At 38.3% G+C, this 24929-nt stretch overlaps 1 protein-coding gene and 1 long non-coding RNA gene across 11 annotated transcripts in view; one reads left to right on the forward strand and one right to left on the reverse strand.

Moving 5' to 3' along the window:
• LOC128638477 (uncharacterized) overlaps positions 1-11342 on the reverse strand; it is a 78824-nt gene extending 67482 nt beyond the window's left edge. For both annotated transcript variants that reach the window (XR_008399099.1, XR_008399098.1), the window contains exons 1-2: positions 11098-11342; positions 7634-7835 (exon numbers count right to left, since the gene is read on the reverse strand). This is a non-coding gene — a long non-coding RNA (uncharacterized LOC128638477). The remainder of the gene's footprint in view (positions 1-7633; positions 7836-11097) is intronic.
• The window catches only part of RERE (arginine-glutamic acid dipeptide repeats), a 1074498-nt gene that overhangs the window by 816945 nt on the left and 232624 nt on the right, over positions 1-24929 (forward strand). Inside the window, exon 1 of one of the 9 annotated variants that reach the window (XM_053690446.1) lies at positions 10764-10957. The exons of the other annotated variants lie outside the window; for them this stretch is intronic. Coding sequence (XP_053546421.1) covers positions 10932-10957 — 26 coding nt within the window. The 5' untranslated portion in view covers positions 10764-10931. Of the gene's footprint in view, positions 1-10763; positions 10958-24929 lie in introns of those variants that run through there. 9 annotated transcript variants of the gene reach the window in all.

A 24929-nucleotide genomic window follows, 5' to 3' on the forward strand; every position in this document is an offset into this window, starting at 1 on the left:
AGACAGCATGAAGGAACGGACCCCTATCCGGTAACGGATCCTATAGGGGGCAGACTATTCCAATGCCCAGGATCCCTAGGCATTGGAATTTTTATCCCAGAGATATCTTCTGGATTTCAAAGATTCCCCCCCCAAAAAAGGGGAGATTCGCCTTTCACAATTATCTGCAAACCAGATAAAGAAGGAGGCATTCTTACATTGTGTACGAGACCCATCCAGTTCCAAGAGAGGAACAGGGACAGAGTTTTACTCAAATCTGTTTGTGGTTCCCAAGGAGAGGGGAACCTTCAGACCTATTTTGGATCTAAAGATCTTAAACAAATTCCTCAGAATTCCGTCATTTAAGATGGAAACTATTCGTACCATCTTAACTATGATCCAGGAGAGTCAATAGAGGACTACAATGGATTTGAAGGATGCTTATCCTCACATTATGATGCATAAAGATCACCATAGTTTTTCAGGTTTGTAGACAGGCATTACCAGTTTGTAGCTCTTTCCTTTGGGATATCTACAGCCCCAAGAATCTTTATGGAGGTTCTGGGGTCACTTTGGCGGTCCTTAGGCCGCGGGGCATAGAAGTGGCCCCTTATTTAGATGACATCCTGATACAGGCGTCAAACATCCAAATTGCCAAGTCTCATACGGACATAGTACTGGCATTTCTGAGATCACATGGGTGGAAAGTGAACAAGGAAAGAGTTCTCTTTCCCCAATCTCAAGGGTTTCCCTCCTAGGGACTCTGATAGATTCTGAAGAAATGAAAATTTACCTGACGGAGTCCAGGTTGTCAAAGTTTCTAAATTTCTGCCGTGTTCTTCATTCCATCCGCGCCCTTCGGTGGCTCAGTACATGAATGAAATCGGCTTAATGGTAGCGGCAAGGGACATAGTACCGTTTGCACGCCTACATTTCAGACCGCTGCAACTATGCATGCTCAGTCAGAGGAACGGGGATTACACAGATTTGTCCCCCTGTTAAATCTGGACCAAGAGACCAGAGATTCTCTTCTCTGGTGACTATATTGAGTCCATCTGTCCAAGGGTATGACCTTCCGCAGGTCAGATGGACAATTGTTACAATAGATGCCAGCCTTTTAGGTTGGGATACAGTCTGGAACTCCCTGAAGGCTCAGGGATAGTGGACTTAGGAGGAGACCCTCCTTCTAATAAATATTCTGGAACTGGGAGCGATATTCCATGCTCTTCAGACTTGGCCTCAGTTAGAAACTCTGAGGTACATCATATTCAGTCGGACAATATACACGACTGTGGCTTACATCAACCATCAAGGGGGAACAGAAGTTCCCTAGCGATGTTAGAAGTCTTAAAATAATTCACTGGACAGAGACTCACTCTTGTCTATCAGCTGTCCATATCCCAGGTGTTGAGAACTGGGAGGTGGATTTTCTAAAGTCGTTAGACTTTTCTTCCGGGGGAGTGGGAATTTCCTCCGGAGGTCAAGATCAAGCAGGAGAGGGCTTTGGTGTTTTTGACAGCGCCTGCGTGGCCACGCAGGACCTGGTTGCAGATCTGGTGGACATGTCATCCTTTCCATCACGGTCTCTGCTTCTGAGACAGGTCCCTCTACCTCAGGGTCCTTTCAACCATCTAAATATAATCAATCTGAGATGGACTGCCTGGAGACTGAACGCTTGATGTTATCAAAGCATGGCTTCTCCGAGTCAGTCATTGATACCTTAATACAGACATGAAAGCCTGTCTCTAGGAAAATTGAACATAGATATGGTGTAAATATCTGATTGTTATGAATCCAAGAGTTACTCATGGAGTAAAGTCTGGATTCCCAGGATATTATCTTTTCTCCAAGATGTTTTTGAGAAAAGGGTTGTCAGCTAATTCCTTAAAAGGGACAGATTTCTACTCTGTCTATTTTTTTGCACAAGCGTCTGGCAGGTATTCTAGACGTTCAGGCATTTGGTCAGGCTTTGGTTAGATCCAAGCCTGTGTTTAAAACTGTTGCTCCGCCATGGAGCTTAAACCTGGTTCTTAAGGTTCTTCAAGAAGTTCCGTTTGAACCTTTTTTGTTCCATAGATATCAATCTTTATCTCTGAAAGTTCCTTTTTGGTAGCTATTTCCTCGACTCGTAGAGTCTCCGAGTTATCTGTGTTACAATGTGATTCTCCTTATCTGGTCCTTCGTACGGATAAGGTAGTCCTACGTACCAACCTGGGTTTTTACCTAAGGTGGTATCTAACAAGAACATCACTTAAGAGATAGTTGTTCCATGCTTGTATCCTAATCCTTCCTCAAAGAAGGAACGTCTATTACACAATATTGGACGTGGTTTGTGCTTAAAAGTTTTACTTACAAGCTACTTCAGTTTTCATCAAACGTTCACCTTGTTTGTTGTCTATTCTGGACAGAGGAGAGGTCAAAAGACTTGAGCAACCTCTCTGTCTTTTTGGTTAAAAAGCATAATTCATTTAGCTTATGAGACTGCTGGACAGCAGCCTCCTGAAGGGATTACAGCTCATTCTACTTGAGCTGTGGTTTTCACTTGGGCCTTTTTTAAATGTGGCTTCTGTTGAACAGATTTACAAGACGGAGTCTTGGTCTGCGCTTCATACTTTTTCAAATTTAACAAATTTGATACCTTGCTTCTTCGGAGGCTATTTTTGGGAGAAAGGGTTTTTTACAGGCAGTGGTAACTTCCGTTTAAGTACCTGCATTGTCCCTCCCATCATCCGTGTACTTTAGCTTTGGTATTGGTATCCCATAAGTAATGGATGATCCGTGGACTGGATACACTTAACAAGAGAAAACATAATTTATGCTTACCTGATAAATTTATTTCTCTTGTAGTGTATCCAGTCCACGGCCCGCCCTATCACTTTAAGGCAGGTAATTTTTTCATCTAAACTACAGTCACCACTACACCCTATGGTTTTTCCTTTCTCTGCATGTTTTCGGTCGAATGACTGGATATGGCAGTTAGGGGAGGAGCTATATAGCAGCTTTGCTGTGGGTGGACTCTTGCAACTTCCTGTTGGGAAGGAGAATATATCCCATAAGTAATGGATGATCCGTGGACTGGATACACTACAAGAGAAATAAATTTATCAGGTAAGCATAAATTATGTTTTCTCCTCCATGGAATAGTAATCTAGTGTTAAAGGGACACTGAACCCAATTTCTTTCTTTCGTGATTCAGATAGAGCATGCAATTTTAAGCAACTTTCTAGTTTACTCCTATTATCAATTTTTCTTCATTCTCTTGCTATCTTTATTTGAAAAGAAGGCATCTAAGTTTTGTTGTTGTTCTGAACTCTGGACAGCACTTTTTTTATTGGTGGATACATTTATCCACCAATCAGCAAGGACAACCCAGGTTGTTAACCAAAATGGGCCTGCATCTAAACTTACATTCTTGCATTTCAAATAAAGATACCAAGAGAATGAAGAAAATTTGATAATAGGAGTAAATTAGAAAGTTGCTTAAAATTGCATGCTCTATCTCAATCACAAAAGAAAAAATTGGGTTCAGTGTCCCTTTAAGGGTCTTGCTGGCTCCCCTTTTTAACCTATGCAAAAATTGAATATTAAAGGGATACTGAACCCAATTTTTTTCTTTCATGATTCTGATAGCACATGCAATTTTAAGCAACTTTCTAATTTACTCCTTTTGTCAATTTTTAACTACTTTCATGGAGTGTTGTTTCTATTGGCTATTTCTTCTGCTAGAAGATTTTCTGAGTTATCTGCTTTTCTGAACCTTCTTATCTGATTTTTCATCAGGATATGGCTTTTTTACTGACGTTATTTAATTTTCTTACAAGGTTTGTTTCTTCTGACGTAATTAGCAGAGGGATTGTTGTTCCTTCTTTGTGTCCTAATCCTAAAATTGCTTCTGAAAGATCTATGCATTATTTGGATGTTGTTAGGGCATTGAAATATTATGCTACTAAGGATTTTTCTAGTTTGTTTGTTTGTTCTTTTTTTCTGGTCCTATGAAAGGTCAGAAGACCTCTGCTACTTATTTAGCCTCTTGGTTAAAACTTTTGATTCACAAAGCTTATTTGGAGGCCGGTCAGCTTCCACCATAGTGGATTACTGCTCATTCTACTAGGTCAGTTGCCACCTCTTGGGCTTTCAAGAATGAGGCTTCAGTTGATCAAATTTGCAAGGCAGCTACTTGGTCTTCTTTGCATACTTTTACTAAATTTTACTATTTTTATGTTTTTGCTTCTTCGGAAGCAGCCTTTGGTAAAAAAGTTCTTCAGGCAGTTGTCTCAGTTAGATTTTTTTGCCTGTTTGCTTATTTTAAGTGTAATAAAAAAAAAGAGTGAACATTTATTATTGGGGTTGTGGATTTATTTTCTTAGTGACATTTTTTTTTTTAATTCCTCCCTTTATGTTATTACTCGTGGAATCCACAGCTTGAGTGTTAGCTCTCAAGAGTAAAGGATGGTGGACTCTCACCACCTATATGAAAGATAATATAATGTATGCTTATCTGATAAATTAATTTATTTCATGGTGGTGAGAGTCCACAACCCTTTTGTTTTTTCTGCGGTTAGTTTTTTCTTCAGCACATTTTCTTTCCCTGCTCCATTTTGTAGCACTTGCTTGGCTATGCTATACATTAGACTAAGGTATGTGTGAAGTGGGGTTTTATAGAGCTCTTGGGGTTTGGGAATCTTTGCCACCTAGTGGTAGGGAAGAGTAACTCCCAAGAATAAAGGATCGTGGACTTTCACCACTGTGAATGAAATTAATTTATCAGGTAAGCATAAATTATGTTTTTTGCAATTATGTTTTAATAAAATAAAAACATTTTCCCTACTCTCTGCCAGCATAAACTTACATTATAGAGAAGCTCTCCCAATACTCCAGTAAGTCCTGATCCCTATGCGCAGACTTTGCCCACCTGCAGCCCCACTGGTCAAAACAAGCACTCGATTCAGTAAGAATGTGAGCATTTGGCCTACAGCTTTATCAGACAATTCACAATAATATGTATTTATACAGTGATGTGGAAAGGGTATTATTATAACATTGCAGCAACATTTTAGAAGTAGTGTGCTGATTAACATAATTATTTTATTTTATGTACATTTAAATGCACAATGACTTTCTGACATCCCTTTATTTTCAAAGACAAGAAAGAAAAAAAAGAAAAAAAAACGTTAACCTGTCTAAGCTCATTTACAGATGTGCAAACACAAAACCTCTATAATATTCAATGTAATTTAGCGCCAGTATGCAGGATTTAGCAATATTACTGGTTACGTAAAGATAGTTAAAAAGCTTTAGTTTATATTTATATGACATAAATACACATTTAAAGGGTCAGTCAAGTCCAAAAAAACCTTTCACGATTTAGATAGGGCATGTAATTTTAAGCAACTTTCCAATTTACTGTTATCACCAATTTAGCTTTGTTCTCTTGGTATTCTTAGTTGAAAGCTAAACCTAGGAGTTTCATATGCTAATTTCTTAGACCTTGAAGGCCGCCTCTAATCTAAATGCATTTTGACAGTTTTTCACCACTAGAGGGCGTTAGTTCATGTGTTTCATATAGATAACATTGAGCTCATGCACGTTAATTTACCGAGGAGTGAGCACTGATTGGCTAAAATGCAAGTCTGTCAAAAGAACTGAAATAAGGGGGCAGTCTGCAGAGGCTTAGATACAAGGTAATTACAGAGGTAAAACGTTGGTTGTTGGTTATGCAAAACTGGGGAATGGGTTATTAACCCTTTCATGCCGGGGTTAACTTGTCTACTTCGGAACAACTGTTCCGATGTAAACAAATTGAAATCTCGCGATCGTGCACGTGATCGCGAGATTTCAAGGATGGGATTGCGATCCTATCAGGGAAGCGCCAGTGGCTTCAGGAAAGCCAAGCGGTTAGGACGTTGTATTTCGTCCTTCGGCGCTAAAGCCCAGCAAAATTCGGACGAATTACAACATCCTAACGGCGTTAAGGGATTATCTATCTTTTAAAACAACAAAAATTCTGGTGTTGACTGTCCCTTTAAGTGGACCAGATATACTAATACTAATGCTGATTTAATGTGTCAGTCATAAAGGTTAGGATACTTTACAAAACTTACATTGAACTTTAACATGTTCTCCTTGGTTTGATCGTTTTCACTTCCTTTCTTATTTATTTATTTACTTATTTTTCTCATTTGTTTCTTTTCCATTACTTGTTTAGGGCCAAAATAAATGAGTTCTAGTAATATTGCAGCAGGAAAATGTAATATCATGTGGATGGCCAAAAGTTTCTGGTTCCTAAATTTATGAGCTGACTCCTAGAATTTGAACTAATGTAATAATTGTTTTCTTATATGAAATGCAAATTCTAGAATCAATATTTTTACAGATAGCATATAAGATTGATGTGTGAGGTCATAGACTACTAAAAGGAATCTATCTGGGAACCATTTCCTTTTGGATGTCATCATTGTAAGATTGAAGGCCACTAAGTGATAAGTACCCAGATACAATAGCATGTTAGGAATAAAACCTGTTCTAAATAGCAGTGTTATATGACAGATCCCAGTCAGTGTGGCAGGGATGTCATACATTTAAGACATTTCCGAATGAAGATGAGCAGGTGCTGCCTGGATTTAGGATTAAGTGGTTTTCTGTCTGAAGAATTGTCTGAGGTTTAAAGGCACAGTAAACTCAAAATAAATCACCAATAAAATGCATTGTTAAGCATAAAAAAATAACATTGTAATAGTTATTTTGCATAGTTTTACTCTAAGGGGCCAATTTATCAATGTCTACATTGCACCAACAGTTCACCAGAACTGATTGTGCAATGCCGCCCCCTGCTGCTAGCAGGGGGTGTCAATCAGCCCGATCATATAGGATCGGGCGGATTGCAGACCGTAGCCTCAGACCGCTGCTTCACAACTGCTATTTCTCGCGAGCCTGAAGGCTCGCACGGAAACAGGCCCCTAAGCCTTCATTCTTCATCTTCAAATACTGGAATTTTCTACAGTTTAGCTTAGCTTTTCTGCATATAGGGCAAAGCAGAACTGTGATTTTTATGCACTACTTAGAGCAATTGTAAACTCATTTGTGTCTGAGCTTTAGATACAGAATAGGAGGACACTCAAGTATTTTCAAAGTATGTATCAATGTTTTGCTCTGAATTTTACTAACAAAATTTAAGTGCTATTACATTTTCTTGGCATTGTTATTTTATAGTTCAGTATTTGTCATTATATAGTATTTGGATTTTTTTTTTCTTGGTAACTGTCTGGATAATTGGTGGCTGCTAGCTGTTTTAAGAGAATGTCTAAACTGGTTATCTCTAAATAATCTTGTGCAACCATTTTTTAATCAGATCATAATATATTATATATTTTACAAGTCAGAAGAATTAAGAGCTAATAACAATAAATAATCCTTAGTTTTATGAAATTGTAATTAATGAAAGTGTTTTTCTTTCTTTTTTTGGTGGTATGTGTATGTGTGTGTATATATATATATATGTGTGTGTGTGTATACTGATGAAGGGGAGTATATCCTCGAAAGCAATGAGTGCAATCGTTTGTTTTTTGTATATGTGTGTGTGTGTCTACACATATATATATATATATATATATATATATATATATATATATGCGTGTGTGTGTGTGTATGCACTTACAGGACTTTCGCAAACCATCTGAAAAAGTTTATTTGGTATTGTATCTTTGCACCCAGGCAGCTGGCACTTGGTGGGTTGGTCTGAAGATGTAATATATATATATTCCTTTGGATACTTCCCTTTAGTCTGTCACAGTGCGGCCTGCCTCTGGTAGTTTTGCATGCCAGCTTTGGTAACATTTTCTACCACTGGTCTAGATTCTCTGAAACAATAAATATGTTGAGAAATATATAAATATATCCTTTTTTTAACTTGTGTGTAGATAATATAATATATATAATTTCTAAACGGTACCCTCTCAGTCAGATAACCCTTTTTTCCTCTTCAGATCACTTGTGATGAGAATACACCTTTAATTGAATTTACAATATTCACAGTAAATGTAAAGCTCTATCACTCATAAAGATATTATGCATTTGTAGCAGTAACTTAGTTTCCAGCTCTAAAACATAAGCCATATAAATGATTTGTCTGATTGGATGAGACCTTAAGGTTGTGCAAATTACCCCTTTCCAGACATACACAAGTAATTTTAGCCTATATGGGGGAAAAGAAATAAGGACATTGTAATTTTAGTGCAGCTCAAGTGCCAGCTATTCTGACCATGCATAAATTACATTCTAAGCCCTAATAATGTAGGTAATTTAAAGCTGCAGCAGGTATTCTGTCTGTGTTGTGCTTTATACAATTGCAACCTTCACTGCCTTGATAAAAATAATTCATTAGAAAAAGATATTGTAAATTACTTTTTTACATATTTTATATTCAATACATATGAAAACACGTGTGCATGCATATGAAAACACATGTACATACATATAAACACACGTGTGCATGCATATGAAAACACATGTACATACATATAAACACACGTGTGCATGCATATGAAAACACATGTACATACATATAAACACACGTGTGCATGCATATGAAAACACATGTACATACATATAAACACACGTGTGCATGCATATGAAAACACATGTACATACATATAAACACACGTGTGCATGCATATGAAAACACATGTGCATACATATAAACACACGTGTGCATGCATATAAAAACACATGTACATACATATAAACACACGTGTGCATGCATATGAAAACACGTGTGCATGCATATGAAAACACATGTGCATACATATAAACACACGTGTGCATGCATATAAACACATGTGCATACATATAAACACACGTGTGCATGCATATAAAAACACATGTACATACATATAAACACACGTGTGCATGCATATAAAAACACATGTACATACATATAAACACACGTGTGCATGCATATGAAAACACGTGTGCATGCATATGAAAACACATGTGCATACATATAAACACACGTGTGCATGCATATAAAAACACATGTACATACATATAAACACACGTGTGCATGCATATGAAAACACATGTGCATACATATAAACACACGTGTGCATGCATATAAAAACACATGTACATACATATAAACACACGTGTGCATGCATATGAAAACACATGTGCATACATATAAACACACGTGTGCATGCATATGAAAACACATGTGCATACATATAAACACACGTGTGCATGCATATAAAAACACATGTACATACATATAAACACACGTGTGCATGCATATGAAAACACGTGTGCATGCATATGAAAACACATGTGCATACATATAAACACACGTGTGCATGCATATGAAAACACATGTGCATACATATAAACACACGTGTGCATGCATATGAAAACACATGTGCATACATATAAACACACGTGTGCATGCATATAAACACATGTGCATACATATAAACACACGTGTGCATGCATATAAACACATGTGCATACATATAAACACACGTGTGCATGCATATAAAAACACATGTACATACATATAAACACACGTGTGCATGCATATAAAAACACATGTACATACAAATGAACACACATGTGCATACATATAAACACGTGTGCATGCATATGAAAACACATGTACATACATATAAAAACACATGTTCATACATATAAAAACACATGTACATACATATAAAAACACATGTGCATACATATAAAAATACATGTACATACATATAAAAACACATGTGCATACATATGAACACACATGTGCATACATATAAAAACACATGTACATACATATAAAAACACATGTACATACATATAAAAACACATGTACATACATATAAAAACACATGTACATACATATAAAAACACATGTGCATACATATAAAAACACATGTGCATACATATAAAAACACATGTGCATACATATAAAAACACATGTGCATACATATAAAAACACATGTACATACATATAAAAACACATGTGCATACATATGAACACACATGTATATACATATAAAAACACATGTACATACATATAAAAACACATGTGCTTACATATGAACACACATGTGCATACTTATAAACACACGTGTGCATACATATAAAAATACATGTACATACATATAAAAATACATGTGCTTACATATGAACACACATGTGCATACTTATAAACACACATGTGCATACATATGAACACACATGGCACACTTGTTGAATGTCTGACTTGTATTGCTGTCAACTCCCGATATTTTGGATTCACATTGATATTTTGTGTGTGAAAGCTGTGTAGAATTTCTCTTATTAACAAATACTTTATTACAAGTGTTTACCTGCTGTGCCTTATTTCCTTGTCTTATTAACTGTGGGTGCGATTAGATGCAAAGAACCTTTTACTTGCCTCTGGGGGTACTGAATTGCGGTGTACAGCTTGTTTCAAGCTGCATGCATCTGTCTGTGCAGTCTGTTTAGCCATCTTAATCTCACTAGGCTGCAGTACTGGGAGCCTAAGGCATCGTCACTCAGAGAATCCCTCACTAGGGCCCCTGCTTTTTCCTCACACACAAGCTTAGTATGCCAGGGAGAGGTGCTAGCAGAGGCTGTGTACTCTGCTTTATTTACGGAAACAGCAGGGTTGAGATTGATTGCGTTGGAGGAAGGTCTGTGGTTAAGACGAAGGAAGGAGGGGGCTTGTGGGGAAATGGACGAGAAACAAGCAGGAGGGGGTCACAGCACATGCTCAGTGTCTTTAGTTTGAGGGGGGAAGTTTTCAGCGCTGTGCGTGGAGGCTGAGGTCATAGCACAAGCTCAGTGAAAGCTCTCTGAGGTCTCTGACTGCATGTGCCACCATTTTGAGTAGTTAGAGTAAGAATAGGGGAGAGTTTAGAGCAGGAACTGCAGGCTGAGGGATCCAGGCAGAGGCAGCAGCTCCTGTGCCAGTGATGGATGACCTGTTCAGCCCCTGCAGGTAGGAACTGACATCTGTGGCCTCCCACCCTGCTCTTCTGCTATCAGATGTTTACCATAGACTGATTGTCTCCGTTATATTAATATTGAATATAGCTGCAGAGCTTTGAGGTGTTTGCTGCAGCTGCTTTGCATGCTTACCTGTGAGCAGACAGAACAGCACACAGCGACTTGTAATGTACGCTTGCAATGATATGTTATGCTGACTCCCTCGCTTCCTGTAATGCAATGTTACATGCTTGCAGTAATGCCTGGTCTGTAATTCATTCAGGCTGTCTAGTTCCTCAGGGAATATGCTAGGCTTCTGTCCCAGAAGGCTGCGTGATCTCCTGGCTTGTGAGAGAGACTGAAGCCTTTTCGGCTGGCGATGTGGCTCTTTGGCTTAATGTTTTGGGCCTGCAGTGACTGTTTAGATAATGTTTTCGGGAGGGTTGGATTTGGGCTGCTATTGGCTGCTTTCTGCTGTGGGTGGAACTTTAGCCTTGATTGAGGAGTTTGCTTCCCCAGGGCTAATGATGTAAGGTACTGTGATAATGTGCTGGAAACCACAAAGCAAATCATTCAGGAATAAACAGTGTTTTACTGCTGATCTGCACTTTAACTCTGCAGAAAGGACCTCCAGCTAGCTACCATACCATGTCCTCCTACCAACAAATTGCTTAAGCCTTTTTAGGTGTTTCCTTGTAAAGTCAAATTTCTGTATATTAACAAAATTCATCTTGTAAAGTTGCCTTTCCTACAGTATTTTGTGTGTGTATTAATATAACATTTAATTCAGTTTCTGCTTGTTTATTTCTGTAGAACAATGTAATATGTGCATTGTATGCCAAATCTACAGATAACAGATTTTTCTATTATATTACACTATATATATATATATATATATATATATATATATATATATATATATATATATATATATATATATATATATATATATATATATATATATATATATATATATAGTGTGTATATGCCATGGTAGGAAGTTCATTTGAAGAGCTTATGTCTCAAAAATAGCATTCTTCTAGCTGAGCCTAACTAGATGGACCTAAACAGTCCATCTGGAACTTTTCAATCAAATTATGTGTGGGTTTTCTTCCGGACTCTAAAAATGGGTTTCACATTTTTGTTTGTTTATACCTTAGCTAGAATACTGAGGAGCTATGGGAGGGTATTTTGTATATAGATAATCCCAAAAGAAAGAGGTTATAAGCAATTTTAGGATCCTGAATTACTGGAAAATATCAACCCCCCCCCCCACAAGATAATAAAAGATTGTTCTATATTTTTTTAATGCATCCTTTGTACATCCCATGTGTGAAATTTGTAAAAAGATTCTTGTCAGTAATGTATATGTACAATAAATGTAATGGTTTGTTGCTTAATGGAATATTGTAGTCAACGTTTTTTTGTTTATTTTAAAAAGCAACTTAAAAATGTATTCAGTTTTTCAAAAAAAAAATTATGTTTCTGTACCAAATAAACCACCATTTGGTTGTCATACTTGCAGAGGCGTGTCCCTCTCCACCAATAACATAGTGGCTGTTGCTCTAAATTGCCAGTGTAAATCAACACTGCAATATTAATCTCAAATTGAAGTTAAAGGGACAGCATACACCTTGAGACTTTTATATAAAATGTTTAGTTATGCATAGTGAAACTACTTTGCACAATATTCATATTATTTATTTTATCCCTCTTCATGTAATTAAGCACTGAAAATTGATACATTTCTAATACTTAGAACTTCAAATGCACCCTCCTGACTTTTCAAGTCTAACCCTTCTAGATATCGGTCCCTATTTAGCTTTAAAGGGACATTAAACACTTTGAGGTGGTGATATAAAATGATAAATCACGTTTATAAAAAAAAGTCTACAATATACTTTCATTATTTATTTGTCCCCCTTTCCTGTAATTTCATTCTGCAATTGTGCACTTTTCAGTTCCTGTTACAAGTGGAAGTGCAGAACACTGTTATATTTCACACAGCCATTGGCTGCACACTCTAGTGACCTATTTATAACTGTCTCTAATTGGCCACAGCAGAGAAGATAACCTAAGTTACAACATGGCTGCTCACATTGTTTTATAGGCACTAAAACTTTACACTTATTTTGTAATATATAAACAACTAATGAAACTTTAACAAATACATCTACATCTTATTCTCAGGCTAATATTTTCTTTGAAATCATCATTCATTCTATCTAGCATTTATTTAGTGTTTAATCTACCTTTAACTGATAAAAACTGCTAATATATGCTTTTTATACTAACTTTATGACCATGGCTAGCCGGGTAGTCAGCTGACTAAACCTCAGATTGGCTCCTCCAAATAAGGCTGGTGAATGGAGATTGAAAAAAAGATTACAGAAAATGTTTATTTTAAAAATATTAAAGGGCCACTCAATGCAGTAGAATTGCAAAATTAATAAGTGCATAATAAAAAGACAATGCATCTGTCCCGGACAGAATATTATTGTTGGAAGTTTTGTTAAAGGTTACATTTTGTTGTCAACACTATCACCGAGATTACGAGTTTTGCGGTAACTGGGGTGCGTTGTTAACGAGCATTTTTTTTTTTCAACGCTCCCTTAAGACAACGCTGGTATTACGTTTTTTTTTTTAAAACCCGGCGTTAGCCGCAAAAAGGTGAGCGTAGAGCAAAATTTAGCTCCACATCTCACCTCAATACCAGCGTTGTTTACGTTAGTGGTGAGCTGGCAAAACGTGCTCGTGCACGATTTTCCCATAGGGATCAATGGGGCAGATCGGGCTGAAAAAAAATCTAACATCTGCAAAAAAGCAGCGTTCAGCTTCTAACGCAGCCCGATTGATTCCTATGGGGAAACAAAAGTTATGTCTGCACCTAACACCCTAACATGAACCCCGAGTCTAAACACCCCTAATCTTACACTTATTAACCCCTAATCTGCCGCCCCCGACATCGTCGCCACCTACATTATATTATTAACCCCTAATCTGCAGCTCCGAACACCGCCGCCACCTACATTATACTTATGAACCACTAATCTGCTGCCCCCTACATCGCCGACACCTACATTATATTTATTAACCCCTAATCTGTCCCCCCCCAATGTCGCCGCAACCTTCCTACACTTATTAACCCCTAATCTGCTGCTACTATATTAAATTTATTAGCCCCTAAACCTAAGTCTAAACCTAACACCCCCTAATTTAAATAAATCTAAAGAAAATAACTACAATTAAATAAATGAATCCTAAAACTAAATACTTACCGATAAAATAAACCATAAGATAGCTACAATATAACTAATAGTTACATTGTAGCTAGCTTAGGATTTATTTTTATTTTACAGGCAATTTTGTATTTATTTTAACTAGGTACAATAGTTATTAAATAGTTATTAACTTTTTAATAACTACCTAGTTAAAATAAGTACAAATTTATCTGTAAAATAAATCCTAACCTAAGTTACAATTTCACCTAACACTACACTATCATTAAATTAATTACCTAAACTAGCTACAATTAAATACAATTAAATTAAATAAACTAAAGTACAACCCCCCCCCACTAAATTACAAAAAATAAAAAAATAATTACAATTTATTTAAACTAATTACACCTACTCTAATCCCCCTAACAAAATAAAAAAGCCCCCCAAAATAATAAAATTCCCTACCCTATACTAAATTACAAATAGCCCTTAAAAGGGCTTTTTTTGCAGGGGATAACCCCAAAGTAATCAGCTTTTACCTGTAAAAAAAAAAAAATACAATACCACCCACACACCCAACCCTACTCTAAAACCCACCCAATCCCCCCTTAATAAAACCTAACACTAACCCCTTGAAGATCACCCTACCTTGAGCCGTCTTCACCCAGCCGGGCACAAGTGGTCCTCCAGAGAGGCAGAAGTCTTCATCCGATCCGGGCAGAAGAGGACCTCCAGACAGGCAGAAGGCTTCATCCAGGCGGCATCTTCTATCTTCATCCATCCGGAGCGGTGCAGCTCCATCTTGAAGCCAGCCGACGCGGAGCATCCTCTTCTTCCGACGACTCCCGACGAATGAAGGTTCCTTTAAATGACGTCATCCAAGATGGCTTCCCTTGAATTCTGATTGGCTGATAGGATTCTATCAGCCAATCGGAATTAAGGTAGGAAAAATCCTATTGGCTGATTCAATCAGCCAATAGACTTGAGCTCACATTCTATTGGCTGATTGGAACAGCCAATAGAGTGCAAGCTCAATCCTATTGGCTGATTGGATCAGCCAATAGGATTGAACTTCAATCCTATTGGCTGATCCAATCAGCCAATAGGATTTTTCCTACCTTAATTCTGATTCGCTGATAGAATCCTATCAGCCAATCGGAATTCAAGGGACGCCATCTTGGATGACGCCATTTAAAGGAACCTTGAGTCGTCGGAAGAAGAGGATGCTCCGTGTCGGCTGGCTTCAAGATGGACCCGCTCCGGATGGATGAAGATAGAAGATGCCGCCTGGATGAAGACTTATGCCCGTCTGGAGGTCCTCTTCTGCCCGGATCGGATTAAGACTTCTGCCCCTCTGGAGGACCACTTGTGCCCGGCTGGGTGAAGATGGCTCAAGGTAGGGTGAACTTCAAGGGGTTAGTGTTAGGTTTTATTAAGGGGGTATTGGGTGGGTTTTAGAGTAGGGTTGGTTGTGTGGGTGGTGGGTTTTAATGTTGGGGGGGTATTGTATTTTTTTTACAGGTAAAAGAGCTGATTATTTTGGGGCAATGCCCCACAAAAGGCCCTTTTAAGGGCTATTTGTAATTTAGTATAGGGTAGGGAATTTTATTATTTTGGGGGGCTTTTTTATTTTATTAGGGGGATTAGATTAGGTGTAATTAGTTTAAAATTCTTGTAATTATTTTTTTATTTTCTGTAATTTAGTGTTTGGGTATTTTTGTACTTTAGTTTATTTAATTTAATTGTAGTTACTTTAGGTAATTCATTTAATGATAGTGTAGTGTTAGGTGTAATTGTAATTTAGGTTAGGATATTTTTTACAGGTAAATTTGTACTTATTTTAACTAGGTAGTTATTAAATAGTTAATAACTATTTAATAACTATTGTATCTAGTTAAAATAAATACAAAGTTGCCTGTAAAATAAATATAAACCCTAAGATAGATACTAATGTAACTATTAGTTATATTGTAGCTATCTTATGGTTTATTTTACAGGTAAGTATTTAGTTTTAAATAGGAATAATTTATTTAATTGTAGTAATTTAATTTCGTTTTATTCTACAGGTAAGTATTTAGTTTTAAATAGGAATAATTTATTTAATTGTAGTAATTTAATTTCGTTTTATTTAAATTATATTTAAGTTAGGGGGGTTAGACTTAGGTTTAGGGGTTAATACATTTAATATAGTAGCGGCGACCTTGGGGGCGGCAGATTAGGGGTTAATAAATGTAGGTAGGTGTCGGCGATGTTAGGGACGCCAGATTAGGAGTTAATAAAATTTGACTAGTGTTTGCGAGGCGGAGTGCGGCGGTTTAGGGGTTAATATATTTATTAAAGTGGCGGCGATGTCCGGTCGGCAGATTAGGGGTTAAAAACTTTATTTAAGTGTTTCCGATGTGGGGGGGGGGGGGGCTCGGTTTAGGGGTTAATAGGTAGTTTATGGGTGTTAGTGTACTTTTTTGCACTTTAGTTAAGAGTTTTATGTTACGGCATTAGCCCATAAAACTCTTTAACTACTGACTTTTAAATGCGGTAGGAGTCTTGATAGGAGAGGGTCTACCGCTCACTTCTTCCAAGACTCGTAATACCGGCGTTAGGAAAATCCCATTAAAAAGATAGGATACGCAATTTACGTAAGGGGATTTGCGGTAGCCTCGAGTCGCGGAAGAAAAGTGAGTGGTGAGCCTCTACCTGTCAGACTCGTAATACCAGCGGGCATTAAAAAGCAGCGTTGGGACCTCTCAACACTGCTTTTTAAGGCTAACGCAAGACTCGTAATCTAGCAGTATGTTAACTAAACTAACTAGTTTATTTAGGGAAAAAAAAGTGAGACTGAGCATCAAAAAATCAGGAAGCTCCTATTTTTCCCTCCTTATGAATCCTGAAGGCCTTGACCCAACTACAGCTACAAGAACTTTTAGACATTGGACAAAGGAGAGACTTCCATTAGCATTTTTATTGCTTTGCATAAGTATGACTGATCACCTATACTTATTGTATAAAAGCTTTAGGCCATAGGATTTAAAGCCTTGATGGAACCTCAATGTTGCTAAACACAATGTACTACTGATTTTTTTCACGAGTATTTACTATGCAGTCTCCAATAAAGAAAAAGACAATGCAATAACACTTTCTCTGATTTTCAAATAAGCAGTAGATATTTTTTTTCTGATAAATTTTATTTATTCTTCCATTTTCCGTCCACCCTGTATCACGTGACAGACATCAACCAATCACAAACTAGTATACATATACCCTGTGAGCTTATGCACATGTTCAGTAGGATCTCGTTCTCCAGAAAGTGTGAATATAAAAAGACTGAGAAAAATTTGATAATGGAAGTAAATTGGAAAGTGTCTTAAAACTGCATGTTCTTTCTGAATCCTAAGTTTGTTTTGACTTGAGTGTCCCTTTAAGACTTGGCTGATATGTTATTCTTTAGCAGCACAATAGAAATAAGGGTCACTAAAGACAAAATTAAAGTTTCATGATTCAGATAGAGCAAACAATTAAAAAAAAAAAAAAAAAAAAAACTTTCAATACACTTCCATTATCAAAACCTGCACATTATTTTTATATGCACACTTTCTGAGGCTCCAGCTCCTATTGAGTATGCGCAAAAGTGCACAGTATATACGTATATGCAATTTTGTGATTGGCTGATGGCTGTCACATGATATGGGGGTCGGAAAATTGGGTTTACTCTGAAATTTTCCAGAAAATATTCTACTGTTCATTTCATTTAAAGCAAGTAATGTCCCATTGTCTTTTTATTGTGTATTTGTCAATAATTTAAAGGAGCTATCTCTAAACAATTTCATATATGCCAGGCCCAGCAGATAAAATAGATCATTGGGAACAAATTAAAGGGGAGACAATTTGATGGTATTGTCCCTTTAAAGGGACAGTATACACCAAATTTGATATAGTTGCATGTAATAGACACTACTATAAAGAATAATATGCACAGTTACTGATCTAAAAATCCAGTATAAAAAATTAAAAAACTTACTTAGGAGGTCCCAGTTTACTTCAGTTAAAAAGGTTAGCAGGAAAACCCACTGAAAGTGGGTGTAAAGCAAAAAACCAGACACTCCCCTCTCCCCCTTTCTCTGCATATGAAAAGACTGTTTACACAAACAGAAACAAGCTGGAGTAGGAATACATCATTATACTTTAAAACTTTGGGGCTTGGTTAGGAGTCTGAAAATCAGTGCAATGTTATTTAAAAATAAGAAAAACTATACTTTAAAAAAAAAAAAAAAAAAACATGTAGGCTAAATGGATCATCTACAAAACATTTATGCAAAGAAAAATCTAGCGTATAATGTCCCTTTAACCCTGCCACACACCTGGTCCTCATTGGTCTCAGCACAGATAAGATAAGCTGTAAAACAATGGGGTCATTCTATGTCAAATATACAATTGCAGGTTGCCACACCATTTCTGATTTGTCTGAAAATTGGGTAGTGCTCTCTATCACCCTTCTTGAGCAAAAACCCAAGTTTTTAGATTTTTTTTTTAAAAAATTCTCCTGAGATATAGGTAAATAATGGTTGCATTGGTAGCATAAAATCACCTTTTAAGGCTTTTTTCGATTGCCCATAATTTGTTTCTGTAAGCGCTATACAGCTTCACATGGTGTCTTTGGAAAGCTGTTCTTTTTAATGTTATATTTTAAGTTATCTGGTTTGTTTCAGCCTCTCTATAGCTGTCTAAACATGACTATAAAAAAGCTGCTAGTAAAAAAAAATCTTGAAAAATCCTAAAATTTAAATATGCTTTTTCAGTACCAAATATGTCAATGTGGAACCAATTTTAGAAATCCAAAATATATTGACTTAGATAGCTCTTCATATACCCTTTTTAAAGGGACACTCAATCAAAATGAAACTTTCATTATTCAGATAGAGCATGCCATTTTAAACAACTTTCCAATTTACTTCCATTAACAAAATGTGCAGTCTTTTTATATTTAAACTTTTTGAGTCACCAGCTCTTACTGAGCATGTGCAAGAATAAGTGTGTATGCATTTGTGAATGGCTGATGGCTGTCACATGGTACGTGTATGCATTTGTGATTGGCTGATGGCTGTCACATGGTACAGGGGGAGTGGAAAAAGACATAACTTTTAAAATTGTCAGAAAAAAAATCTACTACTTATTTGAAGTTCAGACTAAGTGCTATTGCATTGTCTTGTTGTATTGCATTTGTTTATTATGCAATTCTACTGTGTTGACAAAAAAAGTTTGCGTTGTTACTCCAAGTGATACAAAAGATGGTTTATTATTCATTATAATTTAATAACTAAGTATTAAACCATGTTTTTAATTAATGTTGAGTACCTATTTATTTATGCTAAAGAACAAGATTTCTTGCAGAACAGCTGAAACAGGTTCTGACCCATTTCTCCACTGATGTTTTTTGTTCACCCTTTAGCTGTTGTGAGCTCCACTGGGCAGACAGTTCTAAAAAATACTCTTTGTTGACAGCTTGAAGGAATTTCCTATGAAGAATTTTATGTTCAACTCTTAGTCTAACTCGAGCACAGGAACTTCATGTACCAGACCCAGCGACCATTTGTTATTGTACATGCAACACATATAATCTTCTTTTTTGTCTGTGGTAGAACAAGGAGCAGTTCATTGGTGATGGGCACTAATTTGAAGGCCATGAATTGGGATGTCTGCCAAACTTATAGTATAGTATAAATCGGTCTACTGGAACAAAAACTGTGAAATCATCTAGTTTTCTCACTTGCAATGGATTTGACAAATCGAGGCTGAAGGGCTTTCACAGCTTTCTCTATGGATTCTGTAGAATAGTAGTAAACTGTAATTCCTTTGATATTTGGTCTACAATAATCATACATTTCTAAAGGAGTTACAATGTGATTGGTTATGGTATGCTGGAGACTTGCTTTTGCCACCAACCACTTCACCATACCACCTACACCATCACATGGACTATTGCCATGAGAAGTGGCAAAGTAGTAGCTTTAAAAAAAAAAAAGGCAGCTTAACAACTAGTTATAAGACAAGGATCCGGAGCTAACTGCCACAATAACATATAAAGAGATAGTCACTCCCATCCTACCTCATATGCCGTCTGGACCTCTCTTCGCTTGCAGCTGTTATCTCAACGCGGCACCCGACTCACTTGGAATGAACCTAGCTGCAGAGACAATCTCTTCAGCAGGTCCCCCTTTCGGTTAATGATGGCTAGTGAATGTGCATTCAGTGTCAGGATGACCAGCCCTTCACTGCCAATTGATCCCAGATGCAGCTCTGTATGCTAGCCCCACATGTGGTGTTCTTGTCTTAAAGGAAGGTGCAGTAGCCCCACATGACCCAGACTGTCATGGGGTGTTCTTGTCTAAAAGGGAGGTGCACGGACGAACAGGAACCAATAGTGCATAATGATAGAAGATAAAAGCCCTTCACAACTTCCTTAGATAAAGGATTAGATTTTATTGGCACATCTAAAATCCAAATCTAACATGTTTCGGCACACAGCCTTAATCATAGACGTCTATGATTATGCCTGTGTGCTGAAACATGTTGGAAGTTGTGCAGAACTTTTATCTTCTATCAAGTGGCAAATAAGTGCCACTCTGCTTTCAAACCAAAGCTGTCTTCATGGTGGCAAAGGTTTATAAAATTCTTCCTATTCATATACTATGCCACAGAGCCATTGGAAAAGTAAATTTGTTTAATGATGCCAGAGGGGGATGACTGTTTCTGAAAAGATTAGTTGGATACAGTTTTGTGCTCTAATGAATCCATAATCATGCAATAGCTTTCACTTTCTATTTTACCTTTATACTTAATAAAGTATATGACAAAGTGAATGGTTAGTGCCAGCAGAACCTGCTGATACACAATACTTTGATCGAAGCTCAGCAAATTTTGATAATTTTATTTTGATTCCAGGATTTTATTTCTTCCTTAAATGCAAAATGCAAATCTTAGATAATTGGTAAAAAAAAAAAAAAACTGTTAAATCTGATTCTTTTACACAAAACTAAATAAAGAATAATGCTAGCGATGCACCAAAATTTGGGCCGCAGAAAATGTGCAATTCCAATTTCGGCCCAAAGAGGACCAAAATGGCTAAAAAATGTACAGCCCTCCCCTGTTCTATTGAGTTACATGTCTATCCTTATGTTCCTTGTTCAGAGGAGAATTGCCTGGTATTTCGGGGCTGGACTGACCTTACTTGGCGGGATCAGACTGATATACTTCAGGAAAGTTTTCTTCTGTGAAAAGCACACTGGTCTAAAAGAAGCTGCCTCCGGGTGGTAAATCGCCATAGAACAAGCCACTGAGCTGTTGTTCGTTCCTGGTAGAGCGCTTCTCTCTTTGTATGCAAATTATTATAACCCTGGGGAAGTCTCCCTATGGGTGATGGGGGAAACCAGACGTGGACTCCTTGCCCAGTGTGCTTAGAGGAATGTGGCTGCACCTCACTGACGAGGCCCATAGGAGGCCGAAACGATCGTCTGGGGTTGTCATGTTCCTTGTTCAGAGGAGAATTGCCTGGTATTTCGGGGCTGGACCGACCTTACTTGGCGGAATCAGACTGATATACTTCAGGAAAGTTTTCTTCTGTGAAAAGCACACTGGTCTAAAAGAAGCTGCCCCCGGGTGGTAAATCGCCATAGAACAAGCCACTCAGCTGTTGTTCGTTCCTGGTAGAGCGCTTCTCTCTTTGTATGCAAATTATTATAACCCTGGGGAAGTCTCCCTATGGGTGATGGGGGAAACCAGACGTGGACTCCTTGCCCAGTGTGCTTAGAGGAATGTGGCTGCACCTCACTGACGAGGCCCATAGGAGGCCAAACGATCGTCTGGGGTTGTCATGTTCCTTGTTCAGAGGAGAATTGCCTGGTATTTCGGGGCTGGACTGACCTTACTTGGCAGGATCAGACTGATATACTTCAGGAAAGTTTTCTTCTGTGAAAAGCACACTGGTCTAAAAGAAGCTGCCTCCGGGTGGTAAATCGCCATAGAACAAGCCACTGAGCTGTTGTTCGTTCCTGGTAGAGCGCTTCTCTCTTTGTATGCAAATTATTATAACCCTGGGGAAGTCTCCCTATGGGTGATGGGGGAAACCAGACGTGGACTCCTTGCCCAGTGTGCTTAGAGGAATGTGGCTGCACCTCACTGACGAGGCCCATAGGAGGCCGAAACGATCGTCCGGGGTTGTCATGTTCCTTGTTCAGAGGAGAATTGCCTGGTATTTCGGAGCTGGACTGACCTTACTTGGCGGGATCAGACTGATATACTTCAGGAAAGTTTTCTTCTGTGAAAAGCACACTGGTCTAAAAGAAGCTGCCTCCGGGTGGTAAATCGCCATAGAACAAGCCACTGAGCTGTTGTTCGTTCCTGGTAGAGCGCTTCTCTCTTTGTATGCAAATTATTATAACCCTGGGGAAGTCTCCCTATGGGTGATGGGGGAAACCAGACGTGGACTCCTTGCCCAGTGTGCTTAGAGGAATGTGGCTGCACCTCACTGACAAGGCCCATAGGAGGCCGAAACGATCGTCTGGGGTTGTCATGTTCCTTGTTCAGAGGAGAATTGCCTGGTATTTCGGGGCTGGACTGACCTTACTTGGCGGGATCAGACTGATATACTTCAGGAAAGTTTTCTTCTGTGAAAAGCACACTGGTCTAAAAGAAGCTGCCTCCGGGTGGTAAATCGCCATAGAACAAGCCACTGAGCTGTTGTTCGTTCCTGGTAGAGCGCTTCTCTCTTTGTATGCAAATTATTATAACCCTGGGGAAGTCTCCCTATGGGTGATAGGGGAAACCAGACGTTGACTCCTTGCCCAGTGTGCTTAGAGGAATGTGGATGCACCTCACTGACGAGGCCCATAGGAGGCCGAAACGATCGTCTGGGGTTGTCATGTTCCTTGTTCAGAGGAGAATTGCCTGGTATTTCGGGGCTGGACTGACCTTACTTGGCGGGATCAGACTGATATACTTCAGGAAAGTTTTCTTCTGTGAAAAGCACACTGGTCTAAAAGAAGCTGCCTCCGGGTGGTAAATCGCCATAGAACAAGCCACTCAGCTGTTGTTCGTTCCTGGTAGAGCGCTTCTCTCTGTGTATGCAAATTATTATAACCCTGGGGAAGTCTCCCTATGGGTGATGGGGGAAACCAGACGTGGACTCCTTGCCCAGTGTGATTAGAGGAATGTGGCTGCACCTCACTGACGAGGCCCATAGGAGGCCGAAACGATCGTCTGGGGTTGTCATGTTCCTTGTTCAGAGGAGAATTGCCTGGTATTTCGGGGCTGGACTGACCTTACTTGGCGGGATCAGACTGATATACTTCAGGAAAGTTTTCTTCTGTGAAAAGCACACTGGTCTAAAAGAAGCTGCCTCCGGGTGGTAAATCGCCATAGAACAAGCCACTGAGCTGTTGTTCGTTCCTGGTAGAGCGCTTCTCTCTTTGTATGCATATCCTTAGCATAAGGTGTGCAGCACAGCACTGGCATGGTACACAGAGCACACACATAAGTACCGTGACATAATGATATTTGAAACCAGCAGTGCCCTTTTTTTTTTTTTTTAGAAGGAAACCAAAGTTCTGAATACAGTATTCAAAGGGGGATAAGTAACATGTTTATAAACACTTGATATTATCAGACACAGCCCTAAGCACACACAGAGAATATGTATAAGCCTTATATACAGTGCTTATACGTCAGCCTCTTTTGCATAGACATTCTATTCGCTTGAGGCAAATATGCGTGTACACTATATATGCATAAGACCCAAGCTCGCACACAGTTGGTACAAATTAGCACCCACCAGACAGTGTATACAAAAAAAAAGCACAGTAACTTTCTATAACCACCTTGCATGTGAGGTCATAGCTAAGTCCGGTGGTCTTGGTTATAGGTGACAGGCAGACTCCATTTGGGGCTCCGGACATATAATCTGACGGGTCAGTGTGAGACCCGAACCAGGAACTAGGCGGAGATACGATGAGAGACGATCAGGTGCGGCCACGCCCATCGTACAGATAACTACACCCAAAAACAAAACACATGTCCACCTCGTTTTGTTGTCTGGATATAACCACGCTCTCCCTTGTAGAGCTCCACCAGTTTCACTGCAGATCAAGCCCTACGGTACAAGTGACCATACCCATTTGTTGGAGCTTTCCCGCCTACAAGCTCTCTCAGCTACACACACACACACTGTAGTTAAAAAAGAAAAAAAAAATCGATTTCATTTCGGTTTTTGGCCAGGGGCATCCTGAATTTTCGGTATCGGTTTGGGTCCAGCATTTTCATTTCGGTGCATCCCTATTTTCTATAATTGAGAAATTATTTCTCTCAAAAATATTTTTTATTATTTGTGCAAATGGGTTCTATGTTTTCTCACGATAAGTCTTTTCTGCTCTTCCGTAAAATTAATTATATCTGAGTTCTGAGGATCAACTATTTGCTAAATTATGACATACCTCCCTTTATAGAAATGCTGATAGAACACTCCATTTTCAAGTCTGTAAAAAGAAAAAAAAAACTTGCATATGAAATAAAGAAATTAAAAAAACTTTGAACATAATTAGTCGATCACTTTTCAAAGTACCACTTTATAACTCGCACTCAAACCTGAAAATTATATTTCCTTCTTAATATGAGGAGAGTCCACGGCTTCATTACTTGTGCGAATACAGAACCTGGCCACCAGGAGGAGGCAAAGACACCCCAGCCAAACGCTTAAATAAGCGCTTAAATTCGTCACAG

This window comes from Bombina bombina, chromosome 8, assembly GCF_027579735.1.
Source record: "Bombina bombina isolate aBomBom1 chromosome 8, aBomBom1.pri, whole genome shotgun sequence".
Taxonomy (NCBI): Eukaryota; Metazoa; Chordata; class Amphibia; order Anura; family Bombinatoridae; genus Bombina; species Bombina bombina.